The following is a 12,566-nucleotide window of genomic DNA, read 5'->3' on the forward strand; positions in this document are numbered from 1 at the left end:
AAATTGTAGCTGTTATAAAACTGTTCATTTTGTATATTTTAAAACGCAACGAACATGTATAAATATATTTGTTTTTCGTTTCCTGAATATTGTTGGACGGACAATAAAATCATGCTTTATATGTTATGTAATTGTAATACTATTATTTTTGCAATTTCTTTAAAATATGTTCACAATATTTTCAATGCTGAAATCCGTCAATTTTTTTTTTTTTTTATCAAATCACGGCACGAAAGTGAAATTAGCAGGCACTTTAATTTTATTTTCCAATTAGTTTAACCAATGCCAATGGAAATAAGCAAAACTTTTTTTTAAATATTACTGTAATTTTGAATTTTTTTTTCTCGTAAAATTCAATGCGTGATTGTATCTATCGGAACAAACAGCGCGTAATCAAATAGATACAGAAGATTACAGAATTCCATAAATACTAAATTAAATATATTCATATCGATTGTATTTTTCGCTGCATTCAATAATTACGTATGGCTGAGTTATGATCGAGATTATTAATATAATGATAACAAATAAAATTTTATCCTAAAAGATCTGCAAATATCACAAAGGGAAGACCCTCCAAACTGCTCTCATCATAAGTTTTTACTTAAAGAACCATCAATTTTAATTTTGTATGTATAATAATAATAATAATAATAATAATAATGATATACGCCGAGCTTCTTGCCATGAATGTTTTTCTTACAGCGCGATGCTTACAGACCTTTTCTATGGCAAATTTCCGGTTTACCATCCGTAATCCTCAAGTAGAAAGACTCACCATTATTAATCGCAGCCAAAGCGACGGCGCCGAGCAACCATGCGACGACGCTGACGGCGGACATCTTCGTTTCCCTCGTCGCGGCTTCCTCCTCACATAATACGCGTCTTCCGTGCGTTAGAACGAGCTGCAATCAGAAAGACGCATTACGTTAAACCGCGCGTGTGCGCGCGGTGTCACAAGATATTACAAGTTCGGTCGGGCGTTTATCTTACAAAGGCGACGCTTTCGTCGCAAGCGCCCGGCTAAGTGCAGCGCCGCACACCGGGCGTGGAAAGCCGAGGAAACGATTGTGTTAACGTCGCAATTTGTTACGCGTAATCTCGCGCCCTCCCCAAGCATCCGATTAGCAACAACAGCGAATGCTGCGCGACGATAATTATTCTATCAGACGTGCGCGTAGACAAAAATATTGTGATAACCGCGTAACGAACTGCAACTTCGCGCGATTTTCATTTCCTCCAAATATACTTTACACAGCACGTTTACGTATAGCGATTTAAAATGAACATATCTATTCTTTAAATTACGTAGATTTTATTGTTTATGGGCTTAGATTTTAGAGATATCCTTTTTTCATAATTTGAAGATAATTTAATGTTTGCTTATTGTAGAGATGTGTTTGAGATATATATTTTTTTTTTTTTTGAATGGTATTCTATTCTGTTTAACTACTTTAACTTGGATAACACAATGACTTGTAGATAAAATGTTTTTTCTCTCTACAGCGAAAAATATGTATTCTTACAATTAGACATTGATTTGTTATCAGTTAGAATGGTTTTTGATATCGGTTTTTATATATTGTTAAATATCTTTTTGTTACAAGAAAATTCACTCTGGGAAAAAGATAGGAAGTGGGTCTCTGGAAGTGGGTCTACAGTTAATGATTCAAGGGTCTTTTCTCGCGACACACCATAACGCAAGAAAAGAGAAATAAAAGAGAATTTGCACCAACGACTCTACTTGTTTATACCAAGAACAATTTTATCGTAATTCTAACGCGATCGCGATCGATGCTGTTCGTAATGAGCTGTATTCGCAGAAACAAGGATTGAACGCGTATCTGTAACAAATTGTATCACAAAGAAGATTTCTCAAATCCTTCACACATTTCAGTTCGTATAGTTTTAAAATTTTTGAATAATGTATAGTCAATCTTCTTCGGAAATTCAATTAAACCTAAACTTTTTCAAAACTTTTTCTAAAATGCAGATTTAATCTTGTAAACTGCAGCAGCAATTTAGTTTTTCATTTCTTCAACCCACAAATTACCATTGTTGTTTTTATTAAAAAAAAAGAGAGAGAGAGAGAGAGAGAGAGAGAGAGAAGTTTTACCTTAGGAAAATTTACATTATAAACATCAGAATAAATTATCATTTTTACATTTATGGAAAAATCCACTCCAAACTTACATGGGAGGGAAAGCGTGGGAAACCTGGAAAACATTCTGTATGGTCGCACACGATCTACTAGAAATTTTATTCGGGAGAATTTTCCGGAACATGCGGATGATTTTCTCGAGCGTCCGCGCTCTATGCTCCGCGAGATGGTCCCGGGAAGCTGCTCATTCGTCACGTCGAGATAGCGTCATCCTCGGACGGATCCGCGGAAGGCGCGACGTCCTCCTATCCCCTTATAACCAGTATAACCGTTAGCGAAATAGCCCGCCGTGCCTCCCTCGAGTCGCTTTCAACCGTGACGTACTCCATTTATACAAATCACGCGCTGTATCTTTGTGTCAAAACGTAATCGCCGCTCCGCTTTCTTCCTCGTGCTTACTTTCGCAAATATTTCACGTAATCTACTCTGAAAACGCTACAACCCGAGACTCGAGCTAATCAGACGGAGGCTTGTTATTTACGGTGCGGCTAAATTACAACGTCAGAATTTGCCGGGCGTATTATAGCGTATATATAGTCGATCAATTTGGAGCGGATTGTTTCTCGGAAGAGGCAGAAACTCTATCTTTTTTATATTAATCTTAATTTTTTAACATTCACACGGCAGCAGAAGCATTTTAAAAGGCTGCGAGATTGATGCAAGATTGTAATTTTTAGGAAAGCCGAATAAAATGCGATTAAAATGTTAACGTTAATAAAAGATCTATCTGTGTCTTTTGTTTACCGCTTGAGAGGACACAGAGTCCTAAAGCGCCAAACAAATGATTCCTCTTTCTTTCACCTCCTTCGCTTTTTGTCTGACTCGACGAGAGAGAGCAGCGAAAGCGAAATAGGTAGCTATCGCTCTATCCACAACCGACCGGTGCTCTCGCAGCTTCCACACGAATCAGGCAACCCTTCAGACGCACGTTTCTCGCTGGTTCTCCGCTCCTTTCATCCCGGTCCGCTTTTACTTTATGCACCGGTTGTGTGCGCGCGCGGACTTTATATCGTCATACACTGTGTGCTTCGAAAACCTGAAATTCCGCTTTGCTACGGTTTCACAAGACGCCACAAGCCATACGTATTTCACACAGAATTTCGGCATGCCTCCATGTACCTCCGCGCGCATAACTAATATGAATAATATAAAATGAATTTTTCGCACTAACTTCAGTTCATAACACATGCTACGCGATATCGCGTCAAGCGTTCGCATTTTTTATCATATGCTTTATAAACCCTACGCAACGAGCTCATGCATATTCCCCCGTATACGATAAAAACATATCATATACATATACATATATATATATATTTAATATCAAAAAATTTCGTCAAAAAGAGCCACTAAATGCAGTAATCAATATGTGTATTTTAAAATTATTATTTTTAATAATCAAACTGTTGTTGCCAATAATGTATTCAACATTTATTCATAATGTGAGTATGTCGCTACGCGACATTCCCTTTATTCGTTGCTGGATTTTCGCGATAATATAGGAACGGAATGGACACTGAAAATACCAACGTGTATTTCAACGAATAGCTCGGAAACGTGGAATTGTCAACATTCTTGATTAGGCTACGACAGGAAATAACGGCGGAGAAAGGCAACAACTGTTGCTTCGTTTCGAACACGGGCGACGAAACACACGCGCGCAACTCTCATAAAATATGAAATTGCATCCGGCGTATTTTTCAAGATAAAAGACTAAACGCACTTTCGCGAATGCACGCGATGCACCTACATGACTAAAACAGCGAGTCGAAACGTCGTGGAGTTTCCGTTTATGCGCTATACGATAAGATCTTTTTATTTGTATCATCTGCAGCGTGGACGCTGCAGAAACGAAAGCGAGCTAGAGATAACGTTGCTAGTATTGTAAAAAAAAATTCAACGGAAACCTTAGGAGAGAATATTAATTACAACATAACAAGTTATATAGTTTTCAAGAGTGAACGCGACGTAAAATTTTAGAGAAAAATTGGAAAGTGTTGGCAAGCGAAGAGAGACAGCATCCTTTCGCAAACACAGTAGTTTTGAGTAATGAATGCTATTTCGATGTTTCCCACATTGCCGGACAAATTAATTATAAAAAATAAAAATTAATTGAAATCACCGCAAGGAACAACGATAAGTCGGCAAAAATAAATATTCTTTTGACGTTTTCTACGTCCAAGGTAATTTTAAACCCCGGTACTCATTCGAGATACACGTATCTCTCGCGGATACCATCCAGCCGCGATTGTCGGTGTTGCGTCACGTGGTACACGACGACGGTATCGAACAACAGGATTATGCGTATTAGAGACGCACAACTTTGCGAATTTTATCGCGGTGGGAGAGAGAGGGTGAGAGACTCATTTCCATAATTTAAAACGAAAAGTTAAATTAGCCCGTCCTCTCTTCCCTGCTCGTCCGTTTCCCAAATCGGACAAACAGCCCTACGTCCGGTGGTGTAATCTGCCAAACGTACGCGGCAAACAACGCTCATGATACTCGCAATTAGTGCGGGCGACGTATCGTGAAAGTGTTATTTTTCAAATAACGCTTTTCAGAGCGGGGCAGCTCATATCTCGTCGGAACGATCCAGGTGCCAGTTCGCGTTCGCTTTCGTAAGACTCGACGAACGAACGAACGACGAGCCCACCGACGTTTATTTACACGGCTCGAAACACATTTTTCACTCTCCGCGCGGCGGCCTGCGGTATGTGCGATGTGCGGGTGACATTATTGGCCACCACGTAACCGGTATCCACCACCGTCGGCCATTAACGTCATTAACGTAGTATGAGCAGCAACAACGGCAGCGGGATCGCTATCGTTTGGCCGCACAAGATGTTGATCGGTCATCATTCATGAGGCACTGGGCCGGGGGCCAAAACGGCCGAGGCGCGGGATCTCGCCGATCTCGCAACGAACTAGCAGGGCAGCAGCTCATCCACCCAGGGGGTAATAACTCAATGTAAATGCGCATAAGTGCTATTAATAAGACCCCCGTAGGGAAGCACGGCCGAGAATATCGTGAATGTATGATTGAATAATAGAGCGCGCACGCGCGCAAGATACGAATGCATCGCGGAAGCGTATTTTGCGAAGGATTATCTGATGTACGTTGATGGACTAGAGTGTGTAAAAACGGAGTAAAACGTACGCGATCGTAATGAAGAGATCTGACACGTGGAAGAATGACCGTTTCGCGGAAAGAGAGAGAGGAGGGAGGAGAGAGAGGGAGGGAGGGAGGGGGAGAGGGGAGAGAGAGAGAGAGAGAGAGAGAGAGAGAGAGAGAGAGAGAGAGAGAGAGAGAGAGAGAGCGCGTAACATCGTGAAAGTAGAAACCTTCGTTACGCGCGTTTCAGTTTGCCGCGTAATGCCGCGGCGTAGTTTCGGCAGCGGAGCTCCTGCCGCCGAAACGAAATGGCCCGGTGTTTATTCATGCAAAGCCAACATACTCTGAAACAACTCGCCACATCTCTGTGCTACGTAAATGAGGTACTCGGGATACGTCCGGGATGCGCCGTTGTTTGCTATCTTACGAGCGTCTGCGGATGCTTATAAAATGGAGATAATTAACGCAGCGTCTAGAGATAACGGGCGCACCAATTTGCAGTTATCTCGGTCCTTTGTCTTAGGCGTTGCGCCGCGTTCTTTCCAGACACCAAAAACGCATTGAGATAACGATACGCGATACGGGGGGGGGGGGGGAGGGGGGAGTCGGACGCAACTTCTCACATAATTTTGCAAAACGCCATTTCTAAAAACGTCCCTCATTACAAATTTCTGCGGTGCAATACCGCTTGAATTATAACCGTGGAAACTCTTTTGTCAAAAATGATTAAAACATCCACTAGTCATTTTTTTTTTTTTTGTCAATTTAAGTATATTCCATAATAGCGATGAAATTTGCGAAATATAATATTCACGTGACTATTGTTGGGCTGCATTGTATTCGGTCTCATTTATTTCGAATTATATTTTTACGAATCTAATCCAATCTACGTATTTCAATAAAAAATAATACTGATTTGGCGGGGAACATTACGCTGATAGTCTTGTTGGAAAATGCAAACATTATACGCCATGAAATGGCTCGCCATTTTATATTATTATGCGAATAAATCGAAATTACTTATTTGAAGTGAATGGAATTATGACTGCGTGTTCGATCGATGTAATTAGCTGCGATCAATATTTGATGAATCTAAGGTACATGCTTCGAGCTGACAACTAAATACCACACTTGGAATTTTCGATGCTGCGATGCGACAAAAAATAGATGCGAAAGAAAGCAGGGTGATATATTGAGTGGTATATTTAATAGGTCACAATTGATTCATTATAGTTTACATTTAATTAAATGCGATGAACAAATAGTATTACGAGATAATATAGAATACACGGGAAAGAAACGATGTCACTTAAAAATCAACAGCGTCGAGTTTAATTAAAAATAACCTTGTGTTAATTTAATTAAATGCATTACTGAAACGTATTTATCGATACTGATGTCATATTATTTTTTTTTTATTATTATATAATTTCTAAAAGAGATGAAAGGGATAAAAATAATATGCAAACCGATCCCCACATTTCAAATGTCACGTAAATTTATTTTCAAAAAAATTGAAGCTCGAATAAATTATAACAGAGGAGAATTATAATCATATTCATATTTGATTGAACGTTTAAGAGAATAATCCGTGACATTTTAAGGGAAATCGTATATTTGCAGTGTATATTATTAGTATCACGTTTTTGCCCTTTGCGGAAACTCGCCAAGTATGATTTTCGCTTACCTATTGCCAATCGTCGAGGATCGTCCTACTTCGACATCGTCGTCGGGAGCGCGTCAGAAATGAGACGCCCGCTACTTCCGCCTGTCTCTAATTATCAAAACGACTGTTAACTCCTCACGCAACTGCACTATCCGTCACTATTTCGGGAGTACCGCTGTTGAGACCTGTTCACAATCACTAACCGAGCCAGCCGCACCGCGACCGGAGAAGAAGCTCGTTCATGACGACAGAGAGAACGCCAGGACTCGACACAAGCTCGCGACACGTCGCACGGAAATTGTCACACGGATATTAAGAGAACACAGATATATGAACCAGGGAGACCAGTCACGATCTCCCCCGTGTCGCTCTTTCACCCGGCCGTCGGCGCCGCTGCCGCTCTCGTTCCTGACGCAGCTAATTAATCTCGAATACGCGAGACGCGCGCGCAATAATAATGAGAAATCCCGCGGGCGAGTTTTAATTAAAACCCGGGCACCCGAGCCCGCGTCGCTCGCATCGCGTACTTGACCTTCCTCGCGGCAGGCTTAATTGAATCCCCCGTCGGTGGCGAGCCGCGTATATGGTTACGCATACGTGCGTGCTGGATTAAGCGTGCTCGCATGTTCGCCGTCCTCGCGGATGTACATGCTGCACTTATAGATCCACCCCCGATTGATGAAACGATCCGCCGAGGATCGCGTTTATATATCGCGGTGGATCGCGGTGGATCGCGGTGGATCGCGGGGCACCAGCTGATCCACCGAAGTCCTCTGTCAGCCGGTTCGACCACCGGCGAGCCGCTGTCACTGAATCCGGCGGCGGTGCAATCCCGCGCCGCCCCCCGCGCGCGATTACCGTGTCACCCCGTCGTTACTCCGTGTCCTCTGCTACCGGGCCTCCCTCGTTAGTCCGCTACTACTTGTCGCGTGCAACTCTCCCCACACTACTGCGCGTCTGCAACACGATCCCGTTTACTCCTCCTGGTATACCGTCCGTACACTCCTTCCTGACAACTCTCCTGTAACGCTCGTCGATATCCCTCGTCCGTCGATATCTCTCTCCGCGACACTTGACCCGGCGACCGATCGGGGGGGGGGGGGGGGGGGTCGAATATCGCCCCTCGAGTCCGTCACTATTCACCCTCGGCAGCCGCCAGCGTTCCGGCGGCTGACACTCGCGCGAACTTGGCGCGAACACTCGAGCGTACGAGTGGGAGCACGTCGCGTTTAATTGCGCGCGCGTTATCAATTATCATCGATATGCGGTAATTAGCCGAGACGAGCGCGGACGCGACTCACTCATAGTCTCGCGCGACCAGTCCCGCCGTTCACTGGAGTCGCGCGCGAGAGGGTTGACCGCACGCAGGGGTGCGCGCGAGCGCGCGCGCGGGCGTGCGTGCGTGCGCGCCGGACGTGCTTTGTATACGTGTATGCGTGTATATGTGTATGTGTGTATGTGTGTGCGCGCGCGCCTGTGGGGATCCAGGTCCGACCCTGGCGCGATGCGATAGAGAACTGACGTCCTGACGGGCTGCAGCGCCCCGACGACGGGCGTCCGGCGAACCATCCGCCGTGAAGCGAGCGGCGGGAGATCCGCCACCCCCATTCCAACCTCCTCCCTCTCTCGTACTCTCGACATCCTCCCCCGATCCGGAACGGCGGCACGGTGCTCCGCTTTTGCCCGTGCCACCTTGTCGTCGAGAGGGCACCGTCGTACGCGCCGTCACGCGAAATTGCACGAAATTTTTGAAAAAGCCACTCGTGCTATCGAAAAACGAATTTTTCGAAATCACGCTAGCTTTTGCTAGCGGGGAAGAATTCGCTAGAGATGCGGGATACGCGTCTGCTGAAAAAAACGTTACCCGTTAATCAAATGTTTGGATGTTGTTAGATTAACTATCGTTACCGGGGCTTTTTACATACCATCCCTTGACACCAAATTGTTCTTTCTCTCTTAATTACGCTCTATAAATGATACTAAATTTTAGAAATTATTTTAAACAAATAAAATAAATCAATATTATCTAAATTCAATTCTACGCTAAAGGACTTTCCTGTCACGTAAAAACATTTGAGAAAATGACAAACAGAAATGGAGGCAAAATATATACGTACGCGGAGTACTCGAAATATCGTCGTAATTAAATTAAAAAAGTAACCCGGTACGACTCCTGCAGGCGATCGATTCACGCTTCAATTACTCGGGTAGAAACGGAACGTATACGGAATTATCTGAATATCTTTAATTATTTCTGTTAGTTTAGACATCACTCAAGATACTTCGTCTATATTTAAAACAATTTCTTTTGACGGATAAAAAATTTGGGACAACCTAAAAATTAGCGGAGCTCTGTATCAGAAATTGTGCACTTTATATATTATAATTCCTTCCATATTAATTTGTATATAATATGTATATTATATGACGTGTCTCGAAAGTGGCGAATAGGCAATCTGAAGGCACGAGAGGAATAGGGGAATTCATGTAATTTCTTAATCAATATGGCCTAAATCATTCTTATGACAGAATAAGGCTCGCGTTTTCTGAGCTGCGTGTTTTCCAAGACTTGCATGCATTTGCAAACATCACGTGATTCGCGGAGACGGCCTTACATCACTCCGAATTGGATACCGAACCTAAAATCCTGGCTTTCAATCCGTGCGAGAATCGCTCTACAGCTCGATTATTGCGAAACGTGTTTTATCGTAGATGTGCTTAGAAAGAACGTATCAAAATACACCGCTCCCTTATCAAAGAAGCGTTATTGACGAAAAATTGCTTGGATTCCATTATTCCATAACGCCGTTGCCTATCCTCCGAGCCCGTATATAAATGATAACGATATCGTTTATACACCGTAATACGAAATACCTCGATTACCAGAGCCTAATTCAGACGAAACAACAATTTTAAAATCTTACAAAAATCTTTCTTACGAAATCTTAAAGGAGATTATCTTGTAAAAAAGATTTTCACATGCATTATGCATGTACATAATTTTTAACACAGTTTTAATTTTACGTCGCCGAATGCGCACAAACGAAAACGACTCGGGCATTTGCCAGTCGCTTTGCAGTCTTTACTCTCTAAGCTGTATTATTAATTAAAGGAATTAACTTCGCCATATACGATGCGACCCTCGCTCGAGGAAAGGAAGGTCGAAACGCTTATATCATAGTCTAATTTCCAATTAAGGTGTTATTAATACCGGCGCCAGTGGGCGTTACACCTCATGGATTATATTACGATTTACATGTATTTCGCATTTTACATGTAAGAGATCTGTTATCACGTTTAAGTTTATTTTAATTGCGCTACATAATTAACGCAGATAAAAATTATAAAAAATGATATGCAGCACAAGCTAAAATCTAAATTAAAAAAAAAAGTCTATTTCAACACTTATGAATCAATAGTTGAAATTATGACAACTCGTTGTACGAATTATGTTGTATGAAAAAAATAAAAGTTTTTCTTTGATCAATTTAAAATAACGATTTTAATTTAAAGGTTGATTATAAAAGTAATTAAAACAATATTATAAAAAATTAAAAGTACGCTTTTTAATTTACTTTTCGCGAAAAGAAAGTTAATTTCAAATTTATAAATATTTTTTTTATATATTATTGAAGAGTATTACGACCTTTTACTTCCTGTATCGACCATTTTAACAACTTGAATAATTGAGGTATATTATTCGATAAGTATTGTATCAGTAAATTTCAATGTATTAAATTCAATATATACCATGATCTGGATATCGATTCAGATGTTTCATTAAATGTTATACATTCAATGTTCGTAATATACAATTGCATATAAAAGGTGTAATTGCGTGAAAAAATAATACATACGCACAACAAATGGAAAACAACAAATCTCAATTAAAATTCGATGTATATTTTTTTTACATGAGAACTGTTGGAAGCATATAACAATTATTTTACTTAAAACGGCACATGTTTTATTATATATATATATTTTCAATATAAATAATATATTTTTCTCATTTTTAAATGAAAAAGTAATAATTTCTCTAAGAACATCGTAAGCTTAAATAATACTTCATATTGAAAATTGGTGAGAAAATACTCGGTGATTACCAAAATTGGACCAAAAAAAAAAAATTATAACGATCGCTGAAATAAAGCGAAACACGTCCTGATTGGATTGTCCATGAAGGTGGCGATTCAATCCCTTTAAAATTGGGGTTAAGGATACCGAGACATTGTAAATTTCCGTATATTACTTTCAACGATTTACGTCACGGATGAGATACACGGGCACGGATGTTTCGCGCCGCAACCTTCGGGATGGTAGAAAGGTGCGAGGGACAGAGGTAGGTAGGTAGGTAGGTAGGTAGGTGGGTCGTTTCACACAGCAGCGCCTCGCTTAATTACTAGTTACTAGTAACAGGAGTTAGAAGCGTTTAGCTCACAGTTCACGCCATCCAACAAAAGCTTATAACGTTACGAACTATTCCCATTGCTACCCTAGATTCAACAACGAGGCTTCACCCGGTGCCCGGATGGATTCGTATTACTTCGGAATCATATCAAATACGGAAACGAGTCCGCGAGTTCGCGAACTGCAGTTGGCTCGGTTTACAATATAATTAATCTCGTGACTGGCCGATATGAGTTTAGCAAGCTAAATATAATATCGGTGTCTGTAGCATATTATCCCCGTAAATCGTGAGGAAAGCTCATATTTTATGACAAATGCAAAACGCGACATTAACGAAGTCTCGGATTCCGGCGGATTCCAATTATACCCGTTATCTCTCCCGTTGAATTTCGTGTAAAAATTAAGATGACACGACGGGTGAATTCAATTGAGAGAGAGAAAAAAAATGACGGTGAATTTTCAAATGTCATTTATTTCTCCAAACAGTACGATTGGCTAATACGGTTTATTTATTGCATACCGCTGCATAACTTTACTCCGCTAGTGCGGTCATTTTCAGGCTGTAACTATAAATCTCACATTTCTTGAATCACCGACGGAAAATTCATGGACAATAAATCGGAGTTTCGACAACGTGATTCAACGATACCGAAAACAAACGCCCAGACGCAAATCACAGTTACGTTGTTAAAAATCCTTCGTTCGTAGTATTTGCGAGATCGATTTACCAAACACCGTAGAAACTTTGCAGCTTTGACATTTGCCCAACGAATGAAACTCTAATCAAACTTTCCATCCGATACACTGTAGCCCAGACACGCTATCCATAACCGTTTTGTTCGATTCAAATCGTCTGGATTAAATGCAAGACTGACTACATACACGATTATCCCCAAAGAGTGGTATACAAACATTAACCAATTTAAAAATCATTCGAAAGGATTGCACTCAGTTGTTATATAATTTTATTCTCCGAAAACATGTTTTACATTGTTTCTAAAGAAATTCCATATATATAAATATATAAATAAAGAAAAATGTAATATTAAGACCATCCAACATTTTGTATATAGCTTTGTATATAGCAATAACTTTGTTAATAATCACTATCTTAAATTGAAAGCTTAACGATTATATTTATCAAAGTATTATTGAATAGATTCAAAGTTATGAAATATTTATTTATATAACATTGAATGTTATATAAAAGCATAATA

At 40.7% G+C, this 12,566-nt stretch overlaps 1 protein-coding gene across 3 annotated transcripts in view; it reads right to left on the bottom strand.

The window, feature by feature from the left end:
* The window catches only part of LOC105429716 (neurotrimin), a 329,452-nt gene that overhangs the window by 288,569 nt on the left and 28,317 nt on the right, over positions 1–12,566 (bottom strand). The window contains exons 1-2 of one of the 3 annotated variants that reach the window (XM_089085562.1): positions 6,961–8,465; positions 779–905 (exon numbers count right to left, since the gene is read on the bottom strand). In XM_089085562.1, the coding sequence (XP_088941688.1) occupies positions 779–842 (64 nt within the window). In that variant the 5' untranslated portion in view covers positions 843–905; positions 6,961–8,465. Of the gene's footprint in view, positions 1–778; positions 906–6,960; positions 8,466–12,566 lie in introns of those variants that run through there. The other 2 variants (XM_089085564.1, XM_089085563.1) reach the window with 2 other exon arrangements.

This window comes from Pogonomyrmex barbatus, unplaced genomic scaffold (assembly GCF_055798465.1).
Source record: "Pogonomyrmex barbatus isolate J1 unplaced genomic scaffold, ASM5579846v1 scaffold10, whole genome shotgun sequence".
In the NCBI taxonomy this organism is placed as follows: domain Eukaryota; kingdom Metazoa; phylum Arthropoda; class Insecta; order Hymenoptera; family Formicidae; genus Pogonomyrmex; species Pogonomyrmex barbatus.